Source organism: Trichoderma breve, chromosome 1, assembly GCF_028502605.1.
Source record: "Trichoderma breve strain T069 chromosome 1, whole genome shotgun sequence".
Taxonomy (NCBI): Eukaryota; Fungi; Ascomycota; class Sordariomycetes; order Hypocreales; family Hypocreaceae; genus Trichoderma; species Trichoderma breve.
The window spans coordinates 6,406,941-6,422,859 of record NC_079232.1 but is presented as its reverse complement, the minus strand read 5'-3'; the positions used below and the strand labels follow the sequence as shown (position 1 = coordinate 6,422,859).

At 55.0% G+C, this 15,919-nt stretch overlaps 5 protein-coding genes across 5 annotated transcripts; 3 read left to right on the top strand and 2 right to left on the bottom strand.

Moving 5' to 3' along the window:
- Positions 1–927: 927 nt before the first annotated feature.
- T069G_01875 (response regulator receiver domain-containing protein) lies at positions 928–4,524 on the top strand (the record flags this gene model as incomplete). Its single annotated transcript, XM_056169085.1, has 2 exons — positions 928–4,245; positions 4,327–4,524. The coding sequence occupies 2 exons, from the start codon at positions 928–930 to the stop codon at positions 4,522–4,524; spliced, it is 3,516 nt and encodes a 1,171-aa protein (XP_056034401.1).
- Positions 4,525–5,281: 757 nt separating this feature from the next.
- T069G_01874 (eukaryotic mitochondrial regulator protein domain-containing protein) lies at positions 5,282–6,535 on the top strand (the record flags this gene model as incomplete). The annotated part of the gene is made up of 2 exons (XM_056169084.1): positions 5,282–5,707; positions 5,993–6,535. 2 exons carry the CDS (start codon positions 5,282–5,284, stop codon positions 6,533–6,535), a joined length of 969 nt encoding a protein of 322 aa, XP_056034400.1.
- Positions 6,536–6,836: 301 nt separating this feature from the next.
- On the bottom strand, positions 6,837–7,690 carry T069G_01873 (tyrosine phosphatase family domain-containing protein; the record flags this gene model as incomplete). The annotated part of the gene is made up of 2 exons (XM_056169083.1): positions 6,837–6,972; positions 7,044–7,690. The coding sequence occupies 2 exons, from the start codon at positions 7,688–7,690 to the stop codon at positions 6,837–6,839; spliced, it is 783 nt and encodes a 260-aa protein (XP_056034399.1).
- A 1,112-nt stretch (positions 7,691–8,802) lies between these two features.
- T069G_01872 (alpha amylase, catalytic domain-containing protein) lies at positions 8,803–10,332 on the top strand (the record flags this gene model as incomplete). Its single annotated transcript, XM_056169082.1, has 3 exons — positions 8,803–9,061; positions 9,126–9,235; positions 9,310–10,332. 3 exons carry the CDS (start codon positions 8,803–8,805, stop codon positions 10,330–10,332), a joined length of 1,392 nt encoding a protein of 463 aa, XP_056034398.1.
- Positions 10,333–10,990: 658 nt separating this feature from the next.
- On the bottom strand, positions 10,991–15,091 carry T069G_01871 (histidine kinase-, DNA gyrase b-, and HSP90-like ATPase domain-containing protein; the record flags this gene model as incomplete). Its single annotated transcript, XM_056169081.1, has 4 exons — positions 10,991–11,690; positions 11,778–13,995; positions 14,143–14,864; positions 15,024–15,091. 4 exons carry the CDS (start codon positions 15,089–15,091, stop codon positions 10,991–10,993), a joined length of 3,708 nt encoding a protein of 1,235 aa, XP_056034397.1.
- Positions 15,092–15,919: the final 828 nt, after the last annotated feature.

Sequence of the window (15,919 nt, the reverse complement as noted above, 5' to 3'; positions counted from 1 at the left end):
AGTATTATTGAATGCACTTGCACTCGTCAATGCTACATGCCCGCACAAACGGGTATCAATCACACCTGCGGGCTACCCTGCCTGGCCTGGATTTCGCATATCCATCCATCCATCCCATCCCATCCATGCCAGCATTAACTGCAGTCCCCTGTCAGTGCCCCGTAGGTACCGGTACCTGTGCTTGCAGTGGACTGGACCCAAGAGGCTGCAGCCCATTTGGCTTGGTTCCGTTTGGCTCGACTTGCGCTCTGGCAAGGCAAGGCAGAGCAAGACCCAAAAGCAAGGCGAGGCCTCGTCAACGTCCGTCCAGCAGTACAGTACTCCCGCACAGGTACCTTCCTTCCACTGACTGGAGCCCATCACTCGCATAAGAAACCGATTCATCTGCTCGCCTCGCCTCGCCTCCCTCAACCCCAAACAACCACGCGAGAGCAGGAGCAACGAGTCCAAGCGCCAAAATACGACTGATCATGCGAGCTGCATGCGCGGTCGTGATGCCCTAAGGGTCGGCGGTTTTTCACTCTCCTCCATCTCGATTCTCCTTCTCTCACTTTCTCTCGACTTCGGAAGCTTCTTCCTCTTTTCTTTCCCTCTTCCCACTTCGCCCACTGATTTTGTCTCTCTTTGGCATTCGTTCTTTTTTCCTTTCTTTACCTGTCCACTGGCCTGTCGGCCTTCCACTTAATATCTTCTCGGTTCTAGCAATCCCGTCGTCGTCTTCTTCTCCTCAGCCCATCAGGTCCCTTGCCGTCTCTATCTCTCGGATAATCTCCAGGACTCATCAGATCCCGACTCTCTAATCTCCGCCCCCCATCAGCCTCATTTTCAATCCCCCTTGTCTGTCTTGCATGGCACGCCTCTTGGTTGCGCCTGATCCTGCTGCCGCTCCCGCTTCTGCTTCAGGGCAGCAAACGAGGCTGAAGGAGGATGGCGCCGGACATCGCTAACAAGCTCAAGGCAACGCTGTTCAGGCGGCGACGGCGCCAGTCCGAGGTGTCAGTTCCAGGTGATGAGGGTGGTGACTCTTCGTCGCCGCCCACGACGCCCGGCATCATCAGCCAGAGGAGGCCCTCGTTCCCATTCCCACGTGAGCCCTCATCCCAGACACTGACGCTGTCTCTGGAGCTGATGACGGAAGACGGAGAAGTAGGAATAGGAGGCTGCGGCGGCGGTGACGATAACAGCGAAGCTGGTGACTCCGCCCTGACAAGCAACGACGCTGAGCAGCAGCGCACGAGGCAGCATTGGAGGATGTGGCAGAAGCCCAAGCAGGCTGCGGACGCTGAGAAGCGAAGAAGCGTCCCTGACAGCGCGGCTTTCCATCTGTCGCCAGTCTCGCCGGTATCACCAACATCCCAGATACCTGTGGCGCCAACAGAAGCTACCACACCGCAGCTGTCCAAGCATGCCCAGGGCTATTTCGACAGTATTGGAGAGGAAAAGGGGGCCAACGACGATCAAGACTACGACCAACATCAGCATCAAGGCGTCGACACGGAGGCAGCAGCTGCTGCTACGTTTGATTCTGCTTCTGATCCCGCTTCCCCCGCTGCCATGAGCAATCTCCAGCGCCAGGCCCTGACAGGAGAGCTGATGGTACAGGCACTACCAGCGCTAGACCAACGGCAACCACAGCGCCCGCACCAGCTCCCGGCCTCGGCAGGGACCCGCGTTCAGGGTCAGAGTCCGCGCCGAAGCCTAAACAGTGAAGAAGCGAGCCGCTACGAGACGGACCAGAGCCAGCTCGACGGACAAGGTATGGCGGTTATTAACAGCGACCAGGGAACTATTGCTGGCACCACGGACGCTGCTAGTGCTAGTCCTCGTATTACTGCCGCCGACGCTGGCGGTACAGGTACAACAAGCACAGGCACAGGCGGCGCTGTCGTTTCTGCTGGCGGCCCCATTCCTGGCGGCGATCTGCAGCAGAATCAGAAACAGCAGCAGAGACAGGTGCAGAAACGCCCACGCCAGCCAGCGCCACCGTTTTCGCTTCCATCTCCTCCTTTGCCAACTCCTTCGGCGCTGCTGACTTTTCCTCCTCTCGCCCCCCCGACGCCCGGCCCAAGCATCTTGCCTAGCATTCCCAGCCTGCCCAGCCTCGACAGCATCGACGAGGACGAGTCGCAATCGCCTTCGCCCTCGCAATCGCAACCGCGATCCACGTACCCGCAGTCCTCGTCTCAGTCCCAGCAACAGGCCCCCTCCGCCTCGCCGGCAGCTGCTGAGCACGTCGCTGCCACCGGCCGCGGCATCGACGCTCCGCCCACACCCGGCGCCGGCCATGGCCCGCTGAATCTTACTTCCGCGTCACTTCTGCCAATTAACCCGCCGCCTGCTTCTCCTCTTGCTCGAGTCGAAGCTGCAGCCGAAGCCGAAGCTGAAGCCGGCCTTCCATTGACCAAGTCGTCGCCAACGTCCGTGCTGTCTAGTGCCGCCCCGAATTCCTCCCAAGACTCGTCTGCCGCCGCCCGCACGTCCACGCGCCCGCCCGCGCCGCCTCGTCGAGCCAGCCGCGACCCAAACCAAACCGTCACTTTTGACGAGTCGGCCGACAAGTCTGCATCCGCCAACAGCAGCAGCCGCGACGCACTCATCGCGACTGCCTCGCCCAACGCCATCGGAACCCCAGGCGCCGAAGCCCCTCCTGCCGTTTCCGTGACCTCTTCCAAACACCTTGGCCCTGCTCCTCTTTCTTCCTCGACAATTCCCACTGCACCATCCATCATCGCTCATCGCCACGACGACTTGATCGGATACTCATCTTCGATAGACGACATTGCAGACCTCGGCGAATTCGATGCCAGCAGCATGGCTGAACAAATTCCAACCAAGATTTGGGTCATGAGACCCAAGGCGTCCGCCACCCAAATTCGCATCCGCCCCGGCGACCTTGTTGACGATGTGCGCGACGAGATTTTGCGCAAGTATGGCAACTCGTTGGGCAAGACTTTCGATTCACCCGACCTCACTCTTCGCATCCAGGCCGGCGAGGAGACGCAAAACAACCAACGCAGTCGAACCCTGGGCCCCGAGGAAGACATGGTCAAAACCCTCAACGCATACTACCCCTCAGGCCAGACCGTCAAGGACGCTCTCGTCATTGAAATTCCCCGGACCTCGACGACGCCCAAGCCGTCTCCGCGCGTTCCTCTTCCCCATTCCGGCTCTGCGTCGGCTGCCTACTATGGCGGCGATGATGGGCGCCCATCTGAGACGGGCGAAGGCTACTTCCCCCCGGTAGGTGGAAACACGTCGTCGCCTCGCCTTGCCATGTCTGTTCCCGCGCAAGCCAACGGGGCCTTGCCCCATTCTATGACCGTCATCAGCTCGGGCCACCTTCCTCCCATTCCTCCCCTTCCTTCTCCCGGCGGCAACAGACCCCGCGGGCACAGGGACCGTGATCAGCGTCACGACCGCCAAGACTATTCGCGGACTGGGAGAACTCATACGCCTTCGCCAAACCTGCATAACGGAGGAGGTAGTGGTGCTGGAGGTGGCGGCGGAAGCAGCGCCATGCCAAACTCGACGACTTCGACTGCTGCCAATGCTCATGGTGCACCGCATTATCGCTCGCGGCACTCACATTCGCGAACCCACTCGAGCTCATCAGAGCACATTGTGACGCATTCAGGCTCCATGGCCAAGTCACCGGGCCATGAAATGACGTCGTCAGCTCGCATGGGCACTCCTCCTCCCCAGCGGCTGTCGTCTCCTCGCTTGCCCAGCTCACGACCCAAGAAGAGCAAGAGGAGCTCGCAGCAACAGCAGCAACAGCAGGAGTACCACCACACCCCCTCTCCATCCATTCTTACTGCCACTGTGCCTCCGATCAACGTACTCATTGTTGAAGATAACCCAATCAACCTGAAACTGCTCGAGGCCTTTGTTAAGCGTCTCAAGGTCCGATGGTCAACGGCCATGAACGGCCGAGATGCCGTCAAGAAATGGAGAAACGGTGGCTTTCACTTGGTCCTCATGGACATTCAGCTACCTGGTATGAACGGACTGGAGGCCACGAGAGAGATTCGCCGGCTGGAAAGGATCAATAACATTGGTGTCTTCTCTACCGCACCCACCGGTATTCCCGAGACCACACAGGCCGAAGAGCTCACTGAGCAAGATCGCCTCGAGGGCATTGGCCAGTTCAAGAGCCCCGTTATCATCGTTGCCCTCACGGCCAGCTCTCTCCAGAGCGACCGACACGAGGCTCTTGCCTCGGGCTGCAACGACTTTCTGACAAAGGTATGTAACCTGATTTAACTACACACCCACGCATGATTGATGCTCCGTAAAAGAACATGACGCTGACTTAGTTTTGCAAAGCCTGTCAACTTTGTCTGGCTGGAGCGTAAGGTGATGGAATGGGGCTGTATGCAGGCACTCATCGACTTTGAAGGTTGGCGCAAGTGGAAGGACCTCTCAGCCAAGGCCGAAGCGATTGAGGCTGCCACCCAGCGAGCAAAAGCACAAGCTTACAAAAACAAGACAAAAAAGAACCGGCCGATCATGTCGGCGTCGTAAACGGATGGTTATTCACCGGAGTCTAGGACTTTTTTTTTTCTTTGTGAAACGGCTTTCATATTGGGCGAGGGGCAACCCGCAACACTAGGGGGGAAGAGGGATTCAAATACATGGAAAAAATGGTTCTCAGGAGGATGGATCTAGCGCTGATTTGCTGACCCGTTTCAAGCTCCTTTTGCTTTTGAACGGATGATGATTTTATTCTTTATCTTTTGTTTTCTTTGTTCTCTTGTTCGACAAGAGCTAGGCATCGCATCAAGGTATGGTGGCGAGCATGCTGAGTACTATATATATACGCATTTTGCGTCGTCCACTCGAGCAGTGGCAGGCTTAATATACACGAGATATCTGTCTCCCAGGTCCCGGTTCTTGTAATTTGGTGACATGTTGTTTTTTGAATCATGTCTGGATGAATTCTTTACTCTTTTGCTGCCACTGGAGCTATGTCGAGCTACCTATGCGACTGGAGACAGCTAGCGCTTATTACGGTATGGTTGTTTTCTCGTTTTCTCCATCAAACGTGCGTGCCCCCAATGGCCTTATGCCCCTCCCTCCGGAAGCGGGAGAACAAGACACCGAGACGGAAAATTTGTGGCCAAGCTTCGCTTTTCTGATACTCTCTCCAGCTTTGCTCACAAGACATGACGACAAAAAAGCCTCGGCGACCTTTGAGCCATTGACACGATTCGTAATGAGCAGCTGATCCAGCCGAATCAATTTGCACCTACATTGATAAAAGCATACACAAAGAACAGACATGGCCCCCAGACTATCTGCGGCTGCCACGCCGCTGGCCCCCGTGGTCGATGCGTGTCTGGTTCAATCCTGCAAATCAAAGTCTGCGCCATTCGTGCGAAGCTTCAGCTCGACACCGTGTCAACAGAAGATGAGCCGGGCTCGACAGCAGATGTACCAATGGCTCAAGGGCAGGGAAGGTTCAGAGTTTGCCGACCCCAAAGGAGGCCCAAGGTATTTAGGGCCGCTGCAGGACCAGCCGTTTCCTCTAAATCCGCTGTTTCGGAGCCAGCCAGTGCTAGATGAGCATACGAGGGAGCTGATTTGGGATAAGGTCATGGGGAGAGGAGAGTCACTAAAGGCCGTTTCAGCAGAGATGGGCGTCGACGTCAGGCGGGTGGCGGCTGTTGTGAGGCTAAAGGAGGTAGAGAAGCAATGGCAGAGAGAGGTGAGCTTTGCAAATTTTCTTGCCCTCCCGATTCCCTTTTGACAACCGGTCACCCATTCTTTCTCCTGAGCGAGACAGACAGAGAGTTGTGTGCATTTTGCATGATGAGACAATTTCCAAAAATTCGATTAGTCTTGAAGACTTATTTCCATGGTTAAAAAACGATTATATTTGTTCTGACAATACGCCGACCTCTGCATCTTTTTTTTTTTTTTTTAACTCTTACTTCATCAGCAATACTCGTATTGTGTTATACAACTGTGCTGACTTGTAAAATGAAAACAGGGCAAAAAGCTGGCAACTCCCTATGCCAAAGCCGTCATGAGCATGCTGCCTAAGACGTATTACCGGGAGGGCGAGAAGAATCTGCCACACGAGCCCGTCAATGAGATTCACGTCCACAAGTTGACAATGCAGCAGCTCTTTGTGCCAGTATCAGAATCACGTCACTTCACCCGTGAAGACGCTGCCAAGGCCTTCCACGACACCATGCTGTCTGTTGATGCGCGGTCACCACAGCCTGAGCTCATCAAGATGGAGCGGGAGATTCTAGAGGGCAAGACCCGGCAAGAAAGCCTGGCTAAATTCAAGGAGGCGACACAGAAGGAGGAGGACAAGGTGGCAAGACGCATCGCGCAGGAGCAGCAGCGAGAAGAGAAGGCAACAACGAGAGTAACAACGGACCGCTACGAATTCCGGTTCAAGGAAATCAACGCGGATGATGTGGGACGCAATGGTCGGTCAAGAAAGGGTACTGGCTGGAGATATGGAGCGCCGTTTGATGATCGCAAGCGTGGTCTGGTCAAGATTCCTACGTCTGTGCCGTAGATTCTGGGGCTATAGACTTTGCGTGAATGACGGGGCGGGAGGGTGGCATTGAAATGACCTTGAAACGACTTTGAAAGAAAAATGGTTTGATCCGATGAGAGATCAGACGAAAGTGTATTACTAACATACATACATGTACGCATACACCACACGAGCCATGTATAATAACCAATGTATACCTACATACTATATTATATATATATATCCAACACAAAACAGGCTATTCATCATGACACGTCTAATTCATTTGTCGATACAATATGACCAACGTCTATTGTGCAGAATGGCAATAAAAGCCTACCTAGTTGGCAACCAGGAGCTTCTGTCGAAGGCGAGCAATGGCTTCGGGCGAAAGTTTACATTCGTTGACGACGTACTCCTCAACAGAGCCCCATTCCTCACGGATCATGGCAAGCGTAGCCATCATGCTCTCAGGTCTGTTGTGCAATTGTCAGTATCCACTTACAAGACGTATTGATGAGAAGAAAACAGAAACAAAGGAGCTCACGTTGAACTCAGCATCCTCTCGGCACCATCTGGGTCTCCTTCAAAAGCCGGCATCGCCATCAACCGCTTCACAAGTGTGGGCTTTGCATCCTTCAGCCCTTCGGTAGTAAGACCGTATTCCCTTGCCACATCCTCGTCTGGGATGTTGCACAAGCTCAATATCAAGGCGCACAAGATGCCTGTACGATCCTTGCCTGCAGTGCAGTGCACAAGGATGGGTCTCTCCGCGGACGCATCCCACTCGTCAGAAGAGAGGTACGTCAGCACGGTGGCAAACGCCGGAGCGCCGGATTTCAAGATGGAGCGGTAGGCGTTTACGAAGCCGAGGACGGGGTGGGACGAGGCATACTCGTGGAAGCGGAGGGCGACTGCTTCGGGCCCGTAGTCGGCGTCGGCGAATACGGGGGCATGGACGCGGCGAGGGCCTCCGGGCCACTGCTCGGCAAAGGCGGAGTCGGAGCCGTGGGAAGAGTGGGAGGAGACCTCGAGGCCCGAGCGGAGGTCGAAGACGGTGTCGATGTTGAGAGCGTCGAGCTCTGGGGATGGCGAGGTGGGGGGCGCGGCGGAACGGAGGACGAGGCGGGAGCGGAAGATGGATGGCGAGGCAATGGAGATGTCTCGGAGGTTGGGAATGGGCGGCTTGGACATGATGGGCAGGGTTTTGTAGCTTGTGTGGTGTGGTTGATAGCTGTTTGGGGGGGGAGTTTGGGAGCTGGGGTTGGTTGGTGGTGATGATGATGCTCAGAGCTCAGGTGGCTTTTTTTTTTTTTTTTTTTGGCGCAGCAAGGTATTGACGGAGAAGAAACACTACTAGTCTGCTGCTCAGATTTGCATATGTTTGCCTCGGCGATTTAATTTGTCACCGCATAGCGTAGCATCTGCCGGTATCTATTTGATGGTGGTTGAGACGCAAGCTGGGTGTAAGAGGTTGAGTGCCGTACCTCGGCCCATGTCCTCATCAGCCCATATCGGTAGGTGGTGATGGCGGTTCAAGTTTCTGCCGGCAGTTTCGAAACCTTCTGGGCGGTCTGCGTCTCAGGCCATCAACTCTGACACTGGATAATCTCCCTTGCTTTGCTTGCCCCTCCACTCAGCTTCACGTCTCCAGCTTGGATGCTGCCCCCGCAATTCTAGCCCGAACGCCACCGGCCGGGTGCGAGTCGCCAATAGATGTGCCGAAACCGACAGCGCGCAGGGGTTCGAGGCTCCGGGACTTGGTGATCTAATGGCGCCAAACAGAGGCATAATCACTAGCCATGTGGTTTCCGGGGCTTTCTCCCGCGCTGTTTCGTCCGGCTTGACCGCGCTACGAGCTCCATGAATCTCGCTTTTCGGTTTTGTCACGAGTAAGGGCGCTTCCCCCTTTGATATACTATATCGCAGGACGGCTATTTCATACGGGCTTCTGGCGAATAGTCTTGTGGATGTCTCATTCGGCCCTTTGTCGGGGGCGTGTTTGACGGGTGACTTAGCAGATCTGGGATCAGCGTCACGGGCTGCCTAGAACAGGAGGTCTGTAAGTGGTGCGGGCTCTTTTCTCGTCAGGCGTGGATATTGATGTTTTGCGGAGTGGATGTAGTCGTTTATGCGCCGTGATATTGTTTCTTTCGAAAAGGGGAAAACGTGTGATATAGCAACATACGAGTATATATCTCGGGGTGGTTTGCCATTTCTTTTTTGGCAGTTGCTAGAAGCAAGCAAGCAGCTTGAATTACTATTCCTTTAGGTTGACCTCGGCATTTTCAAGGGAGAAGCCAAAGATGAAGCTTCATTTCACTCTGCCGCTGCTCTTGCAGCTTTCTCTGCCGGTCCTTTCGGCGAACACGGCGGACTGGAGGTCTCGTACCATTTACTTTGCCCTTACGGACCGTGTTGCCCGCGGAGCGGATGATTCCGGAGGCAGTGCGTGCGGAAACCTGGGAGACTACTGCGGCGGAACGTTTCAAGGTCTGGAGGGCAAGTTGGACTACATCAAGGGCATGGGATTCGACGCCATCTGGATCACGCCCGTAGTTACGAGTGAGTTACACACAGCCTCACGCATTATCTGTTGGATGAGCTTCTAATGTTTATATTTAAATAGACAGCGATAAGGGCTATCATGGTTATTGGGCAAGCGACATCGATTCTATTAATTCTCATTATGGTTCTGCGGAGGATTTAAAGAGTCTCGTCGATGCTGCGCATAGCAAGGTACATCATACTTCACCCCCCATCCTATATACCTCTACTTTCAAAGTGTCATGCTAAAAAAAGTATCAAAACAGGGCTTCTACATGATGGTGGACGTTGTCGCCAATCATATGGGCTATGCCAACATTCCTGACGACCTCCCAACTCCCCTGAACGAGAACTCGTCGTATCATCCAGAATGTGACATTGACTACAACAACCAGACCAGCGTCGAAAACTGCTGGATCAGCGGCCTCCCGGATCTCGACACTCAGAGCCCTACCATCCGGAGTCTCTATCAGGACTGGGTCTCTAACCTCGTCTCGACCTACGGCTTCGACGGCGTCCGCATCGACACCGTCAAGCACGTTGAACAAGACTACTGGCCCGGCTTTGTCAACGCCACGGGCGTCTACTGCATTGGCGAGGTCTTTGATGGAGACCCAAACTTTATGCTGCCCTACGCCAGCCTCATGCCGGGCCTGCTCAACTATGCCATCTACTATCCCATGACTCGCTTCTATCAGCAGGCGGGCTCCTCGCAGGACATGGTCAACATGCATGACCAGATTGGCTCCTCGTTCCCGGACCCTACTGCGCTGGGCACCTTTGTCGATAACCACGACAATCCTCGCTTCCTCAGTGTCAAGAATGACACGGCTCTGCTCAAGAACGCTCTGACTTACACCATCCTCGGGCGAGGCATCCCCATTGTCTACTACGGCACCGAGCAGGCCTATTCAGGGAGCAACGATCCCGCTAACAGAGAGGACCTCTGGCGCAGCGGCTTCAACACCCAGTCCGACATGTACGATGCCATCTCCAAGCTCACCTATGCCAAGCACGCCGTGGGCGGGCTCGCCGACAACGACCACAAGCACTTGTACGTGGAGAGCACGGCGTATGCTTTCAGCCGCGCCGGTGGCAAGATGGTGGCCTTTACGACCAACGGCGGGGGCGGGAGCTCGGCTCAGTACTGCTTCGGCACGCAGGTTCCTAACGGCCAGTGGCAGAATGTGTTTGACGAAGGCAAGGGTCCGACGTATTCCGCAGATGGCAATGGGCAGCTTTGCTTGAATGTGACGAATGGCAACCCGATTGTGTTGCTGTCTTCATGATTATACTGTTTATACACACGCACATATTATAAGACACATATAAGTTATTTATCAAAATTGTACGATTTCATTATGAGTAAATGCAAAGTACCGTTATTTCCGAACCGCATCTACCGTTCTTGAAAAATAACTGAAGCAAAGCAAAGATTATAGAATAACATAACATCGTCATAAGTTCCCTCTTGAGTTCCGTATACTCCCCATGTCGCCTTAAATGTGTGCGTGTATCTATTGCAACTGTGTTGACAAAGAGAAAGTAAAGAACCACGCGTGTCGTTCGTTGTAAGTGTCCGGCGAGATTTGTCTGATTCAAATGTCGCGTACTTTATTTTTTTTATTTTTTTTTTTTTTGTTTTCGTCTTCTGTTTTAGATTTGCCCCAAGTAATGACAGTCGTAAAAGTGAAAACCTTGTTTGTCGAAGATGAATGAAAAAAGTAAGAAAAGGAAAAGAAAAAGAAAAACGATGCCCTTCCAGAACCTATCCCTTTTAGCCGGCGTGGCCTGTGAACCTGTTTTTGCCCCTTGACACCCTTGAATGTTTACCCTCTTCTCTGAAGTAACATTAAAAATCAGAGCTGAAACCGAAAAGATGAATGGAAATGAAGATTAGTATAACGATGAAAGTAATCAGAAATAAGAAAAAGAAGCCCATTGGCTCTAGGCCATATGAGTCCCGTTCTTGGTCACAACCACCAAGGGCTCCTCGGGAAGCAAGCCCCTGGACCGGAGGATCATGCCCAGCTCCTTAAGCTTGACGGGCTTGGTCAGGAACAGGTCGACGCCACTTCCAAAGGCCTCCTGCTGGGCGCTCTCCGAGGCGAGCCCCGTGAGGGCGAAGATGATGGCGGGCTTGATCTGGTTGTCGCGCTCGTAGGCACGGATGCGGCGCGTAGCCTCAAAGCCATCCATGATGGGCATCGACACGTCCATGAAGATGTACTTGCAGTGTTTCGGGTTGAGCTTGTACGCGCTCAGGGCTTCGGCGCCGTTGGTCGCCGTGTGGTAGGGGCGGCCGAGCTTCTTCATGTAGATGGAGAGGATGTCGAGGTTGATGCTGTTGTCCTCGACGAGCAGGAACTCTGGCGTGGGCTCGCAGGCAGGCTCGGGGTCTGCAGCGGGAGCATCGACGACGGCGACGCTGGGCTTTGCGGGCTTCTCGCTCTCGGTGAGGAGGTTCTGCAGCGCTTGAAGGCGCGGCGTGGGCGCGGGCAGCTGGGTCTTAACGTTGCTGAGGAGGTCGGGCACCACGGGGAGGAATTCCTGGCGAGGCGTGATGGGGGACAGGGGCATGGCTTTCAGTTCGCGGCCGCGCTTGAAGGCTAGTGCTATAGCTTTGGCGAGTTTACGGGGCCCCATACTGATACAAGAGAAGGTAAAGTCAGTGAATGATGAAGGGGAAAAAGGGGGCCAACATGTAATATTAGGGACAAGGGATACTACTTACGGCTGAGCAACGAATTCAAAGATCCGGTGCGCTTTGACCCGTTCAAACTGCGCCGCGCTCTTGTACGCCACCAATGTGTTTTTGCATAGCACCACGCAAGGAGGCCCTTGCATGAGGTTCTCCAGCGGAGAGTTGGCAAGCGTGTCTTCGATCCAGATGACGCAGTCGGGCGGCTGTTGTTCAGCCTCGGCCTCGGTGATGATGTTGAGACCCAGCCAGTCACGGCAGATGCGCTCAACCTCCACGAGCAGCTCCGTGTAGCTCCCATCCAGCATTCGTCGCTTAGCCCGCCTGCCAATATCGAAGCCCAGGAGACGCACGCGAAGGCCCGCGGCCTCGGCAACGTGCTTGTCGAGATCGCCCTCGTTCTCGGCGAGTAAAGGGGTGCCGTCGGGAGGTGTCAGCGTCTGCATGAGAGGCAGCGAGACCTTGACAATGGTGCCCACGTTGACTCGGCTGTCGACATTGACGCGGCCCCTAAGCTGCGACGTAATCTGCTTGACGAAGCTGAGACCCAGGCCGGTTCCAGGGGCGAGATGGTCCTCCTGCGAGAAGGGCTTGAAAAGGTCGTTGCGCAGATAGTCCTCTCCTATACCCTTGCCAGTGTCGGACACGATGATGTGGACGATGGCGTCGGCAGACGATTTGCGCTTCGGCTTAGACTGGGTCAGGCGCACCTTGATGGAGCCCTTTTGCGTGTACTTGAGCGAGTTGCCGAGCAGGTTCATGACGATGCGTCGAATGGCGCCGGGCTGCGTGTAGAACCGCCAGTTGAAGGCGTGATCGATTTCCAGGAAGACGGTCACCTCGCCCAGCGCAATCTTGCCGTTGGACCCCAGCTCCTCCATAGCTTGCATGGCGTCCAGGCGGCGCATAGCCGTCCAGTCCGATGAGTGCGCCGAGTTCTTGTGCTTGGCGAGCTGCAGGGCCATGTGCATGAAATTGAAGCCGGCGTAGACGCCGTCCATGACCTCTTCGACGATGCCGTCCAGCCGGATGTGCTTGTAGAGACTGAGCATGCCTTCTTCGACCGATCTGGCTGTTCCTGGTCGTAGCCCTCTAGGTTCCGACGCTTGACCTCCTGTACGTCTCGTCTGGATAAATCTATTGACCTTGGAGTAGTCGAGGAGGTGGTCGACCGTGTCGACGAGTGTGCGGCAGCAAATCTCGATGGTGTGAGCGATGTTGCCCTGGAAGACGGTCAGTTCGGTGTCGCGAAGCAGCTCGATGCCCAGTACGGCTCCGTGCAAGGGAGAGCGCAGTTCGTGAGAGAGAGAGCTCAGGGCATCAGACTTTGCCTGGTTAGCTGCAAAAGTCTTCAAGCGGAGCGTCTCTGCAATCGCCAAGATGCTCACGGCCCGTAGGAAATTCAACTCTCCTCCCACGGTAAAGATGCGAGTCGGGGTCAGGGTGTAGACAAAGCCTCCCGCGCACCACCTCTGCTTTCTAGGGTCCCAGACGGGGACAAAGGCAACGCTCCTGGCCTTGGGAAACACTTCTTGGATAATCTTTCCCTCGTTGTGGCGCGCCCAAGGCCGCCTCTGTCGCTTAGACTGGGAGGCGTCGTCCTGAGGGGGCAGCGGCGGATCGGGCTGAAGGGGCGAGATGGCGTCTTGGGTAAGGTCCGTCAGCCAACCGTCGTCGTCGGACGAGTCGCTCGACTGCAGCTCTCCGTTGACACCAAAGTTGAAGATGTGGCCCTTGGGATACCTCTGGAGGAGCTTTGCGAGGAACTTCTGCGGCATGTTAATCCTCCGAAGCGAACCGTCCTCAAACTTGGACCGCCGGCTTTCCGTTGCCGCATATCCTAGCACCTGAGCTGTTGGCCACTGCTTGGCCTCGGCGTTGGTACCGTTAGTACCGCCGGTGTTGGCACCAGCATCGCCTGCTTGAGACTCTAGCTCGGCATCTTCTTCGAAATCGCTGCCGCTATCGTCGTCGTCCTCATCGTCATCGTTACTGCTACTGTCGATGTCTCGGAAAGAAGGGTGGCCTGAGGAGCGGCCCTTTCTCTTACCATAGGAGCCAAACGATCCAGGGGCTGCGTCCAGGAAGAGACATCCATCAGTCTCCAGCGACTCGCGGATGATCATGGCGGCTTCAGAAAACGTGTCCATCATTGGGTTGGGTCCTGGAACAAAGTTGTCGGCCCATTTCGTCTCTGCTGCTGGCTTTCCTGGGCGGTCCTTTTTGCGATTGGGGTCGAGCCGGTCACCGTCTGGCGAAAGAGATCTCTCAGAGTTGGGAGTTGAGTGGGCGGTCGCTTCAGAAACAGGTGGCCCGTTATTAGTAGTCTCAGCTTCTCCCATGAGTCCCTGGCGAGCCAGAAACAAGGCGTCCGGGGTTTCCGTAAACGTCTCCCTACCAGCAACTGAGGCCCAAGATGATTCGGTGGCCTTTCCTTCGACGAAGTAGCCGAGGCCTCGAATCATGCGCTCGCTCCGGCGGTAGGCCACCTTTGAAAAATTGGCCTCCAGATGATCCATGATGGCCACGGACAGGCTACGCATCAAATTCGAGTAGCGGTCGATCCATCTGCGATCTGGTTCGGGGCTCACAACACAGAGCACGCCAATGTTGATGCCTCTCTGCGTCCGAATAGGCACAGAAGCATAGAAGCGGTGTCCACCTCCAGGTCGGCAGTACGGCTTCATCTTGAAACGCTCGTCAGTAGAGAGATCGGGGACCACGAGAACCGGCAGCTGGGTTGAATCGCCATCATTTTCGCAATGGTCAAACTGAGATGGGTCTGTGAGGATTGCGTGCTCGCGCGCTCTCTCAAGGCGATCTGACTCGAGAAGAGTATACTCGCAAGTGCTGTGTGCACGAGGAATGGCGGTACCAACCATCCAAAGCCCCAGATCGGAGTCATCTGGTGAAGTGAGCAGCGTCCTAGTTGCTTCAGCGACAAAATACTGATGCTCCACGTCAAAAAGGGAGATGAAGGCTCTTTCTGTGCCCGTCTGGAAGACGGCCAGCTGAGCAAGGGCGGTCAAGACCAAGTCTCGCGATGGCGTCAGATCAGAGCTTGGCAGAGCGACGCCCGCGTTGTTGACCTTGGAATTCGACAAGAGTGTCGGGTCATATCTATTTTCAGACATTGTATCAGCGGAGGATTCTCCCATAATCTTCAGTATTTATCCTCTATTCTCTCATACGATATTTTCGAACAATTTCAACTGCGTATCTCGAGCCAAAGGAAGGGGATTGAGGGAGTGATGGATTGCTTTATCATGCCAAACTCACTTGAACGTCTCGCGCTGGCGCGTTGCTTCCGACACAGCCCTGTAATGCGGCAAGGGGCGACCATCCATCGTCTGGAGCTGCTTCTATCCGATGTGCCAATGGCGTTGTGCGGGAGAGGATTTTTTTTTCCTTTGCGGTCGTACAGGTTGAAGTTTTGGCCGAATGAAGGCGCGCGGCCAGGCGCTGCTTCCGAAATCTCAAACGCACACCGAAAAAAAAGGCTGCAACGGCCCCTTGCAAAATCAAGCTGCAATGTTACGTCGATTGACGAGATCAACGAGATCGGAAGAGAAAACTGATGCTCTCTTGACGGCTCCCGAACCTGCCTAGTTACCAGACCAGCGGCGTTGACAGGCTCAGAGGCTACTGGGATGCGTATGTCCCAGTGTCGATGATGGAAGGCGAGAGACGAAAAAGACGAGAGATGAGAATGATGCAGGGCAGGGCACAGGGACGGCACGGCACCCAGGATGCAGGATAGGGCGGAACCACAGGGTCAGGCGAGGTTGAAGGACTGCAGTACGAGGGGATCAGCGGTCGTGGTGGTCCCGCAAAATCTCGGGCGGAGGAGTTTCGCTTCAGTCTCAAGCAGGAAAGGCTCGGGACTTTGATAGACTACAGTAACAGGCCTCGAGGTTGATGGTTGGCAAAGGAAAAAGGTGAAGTGAAGAGCAGTTGACAGGTGAAAATCAAAAGAGGCCGGGTCTGTAGCGTGCCGGAGTGGCCTAGAGCTCCCAAGAGAAATAGTGCAGATGGCGGCCGAGCGGCTGTTACGGGTGTAATTTGGCCGGGCGTAACGATTTCTCGTGGCGTTGGTACCTTAGTAACATGGCACTATCGTGAGTGGAGGCGGCTTTGATCTAGAGGACCCTGAAAAAAAAAAGAGGATAGCTGGG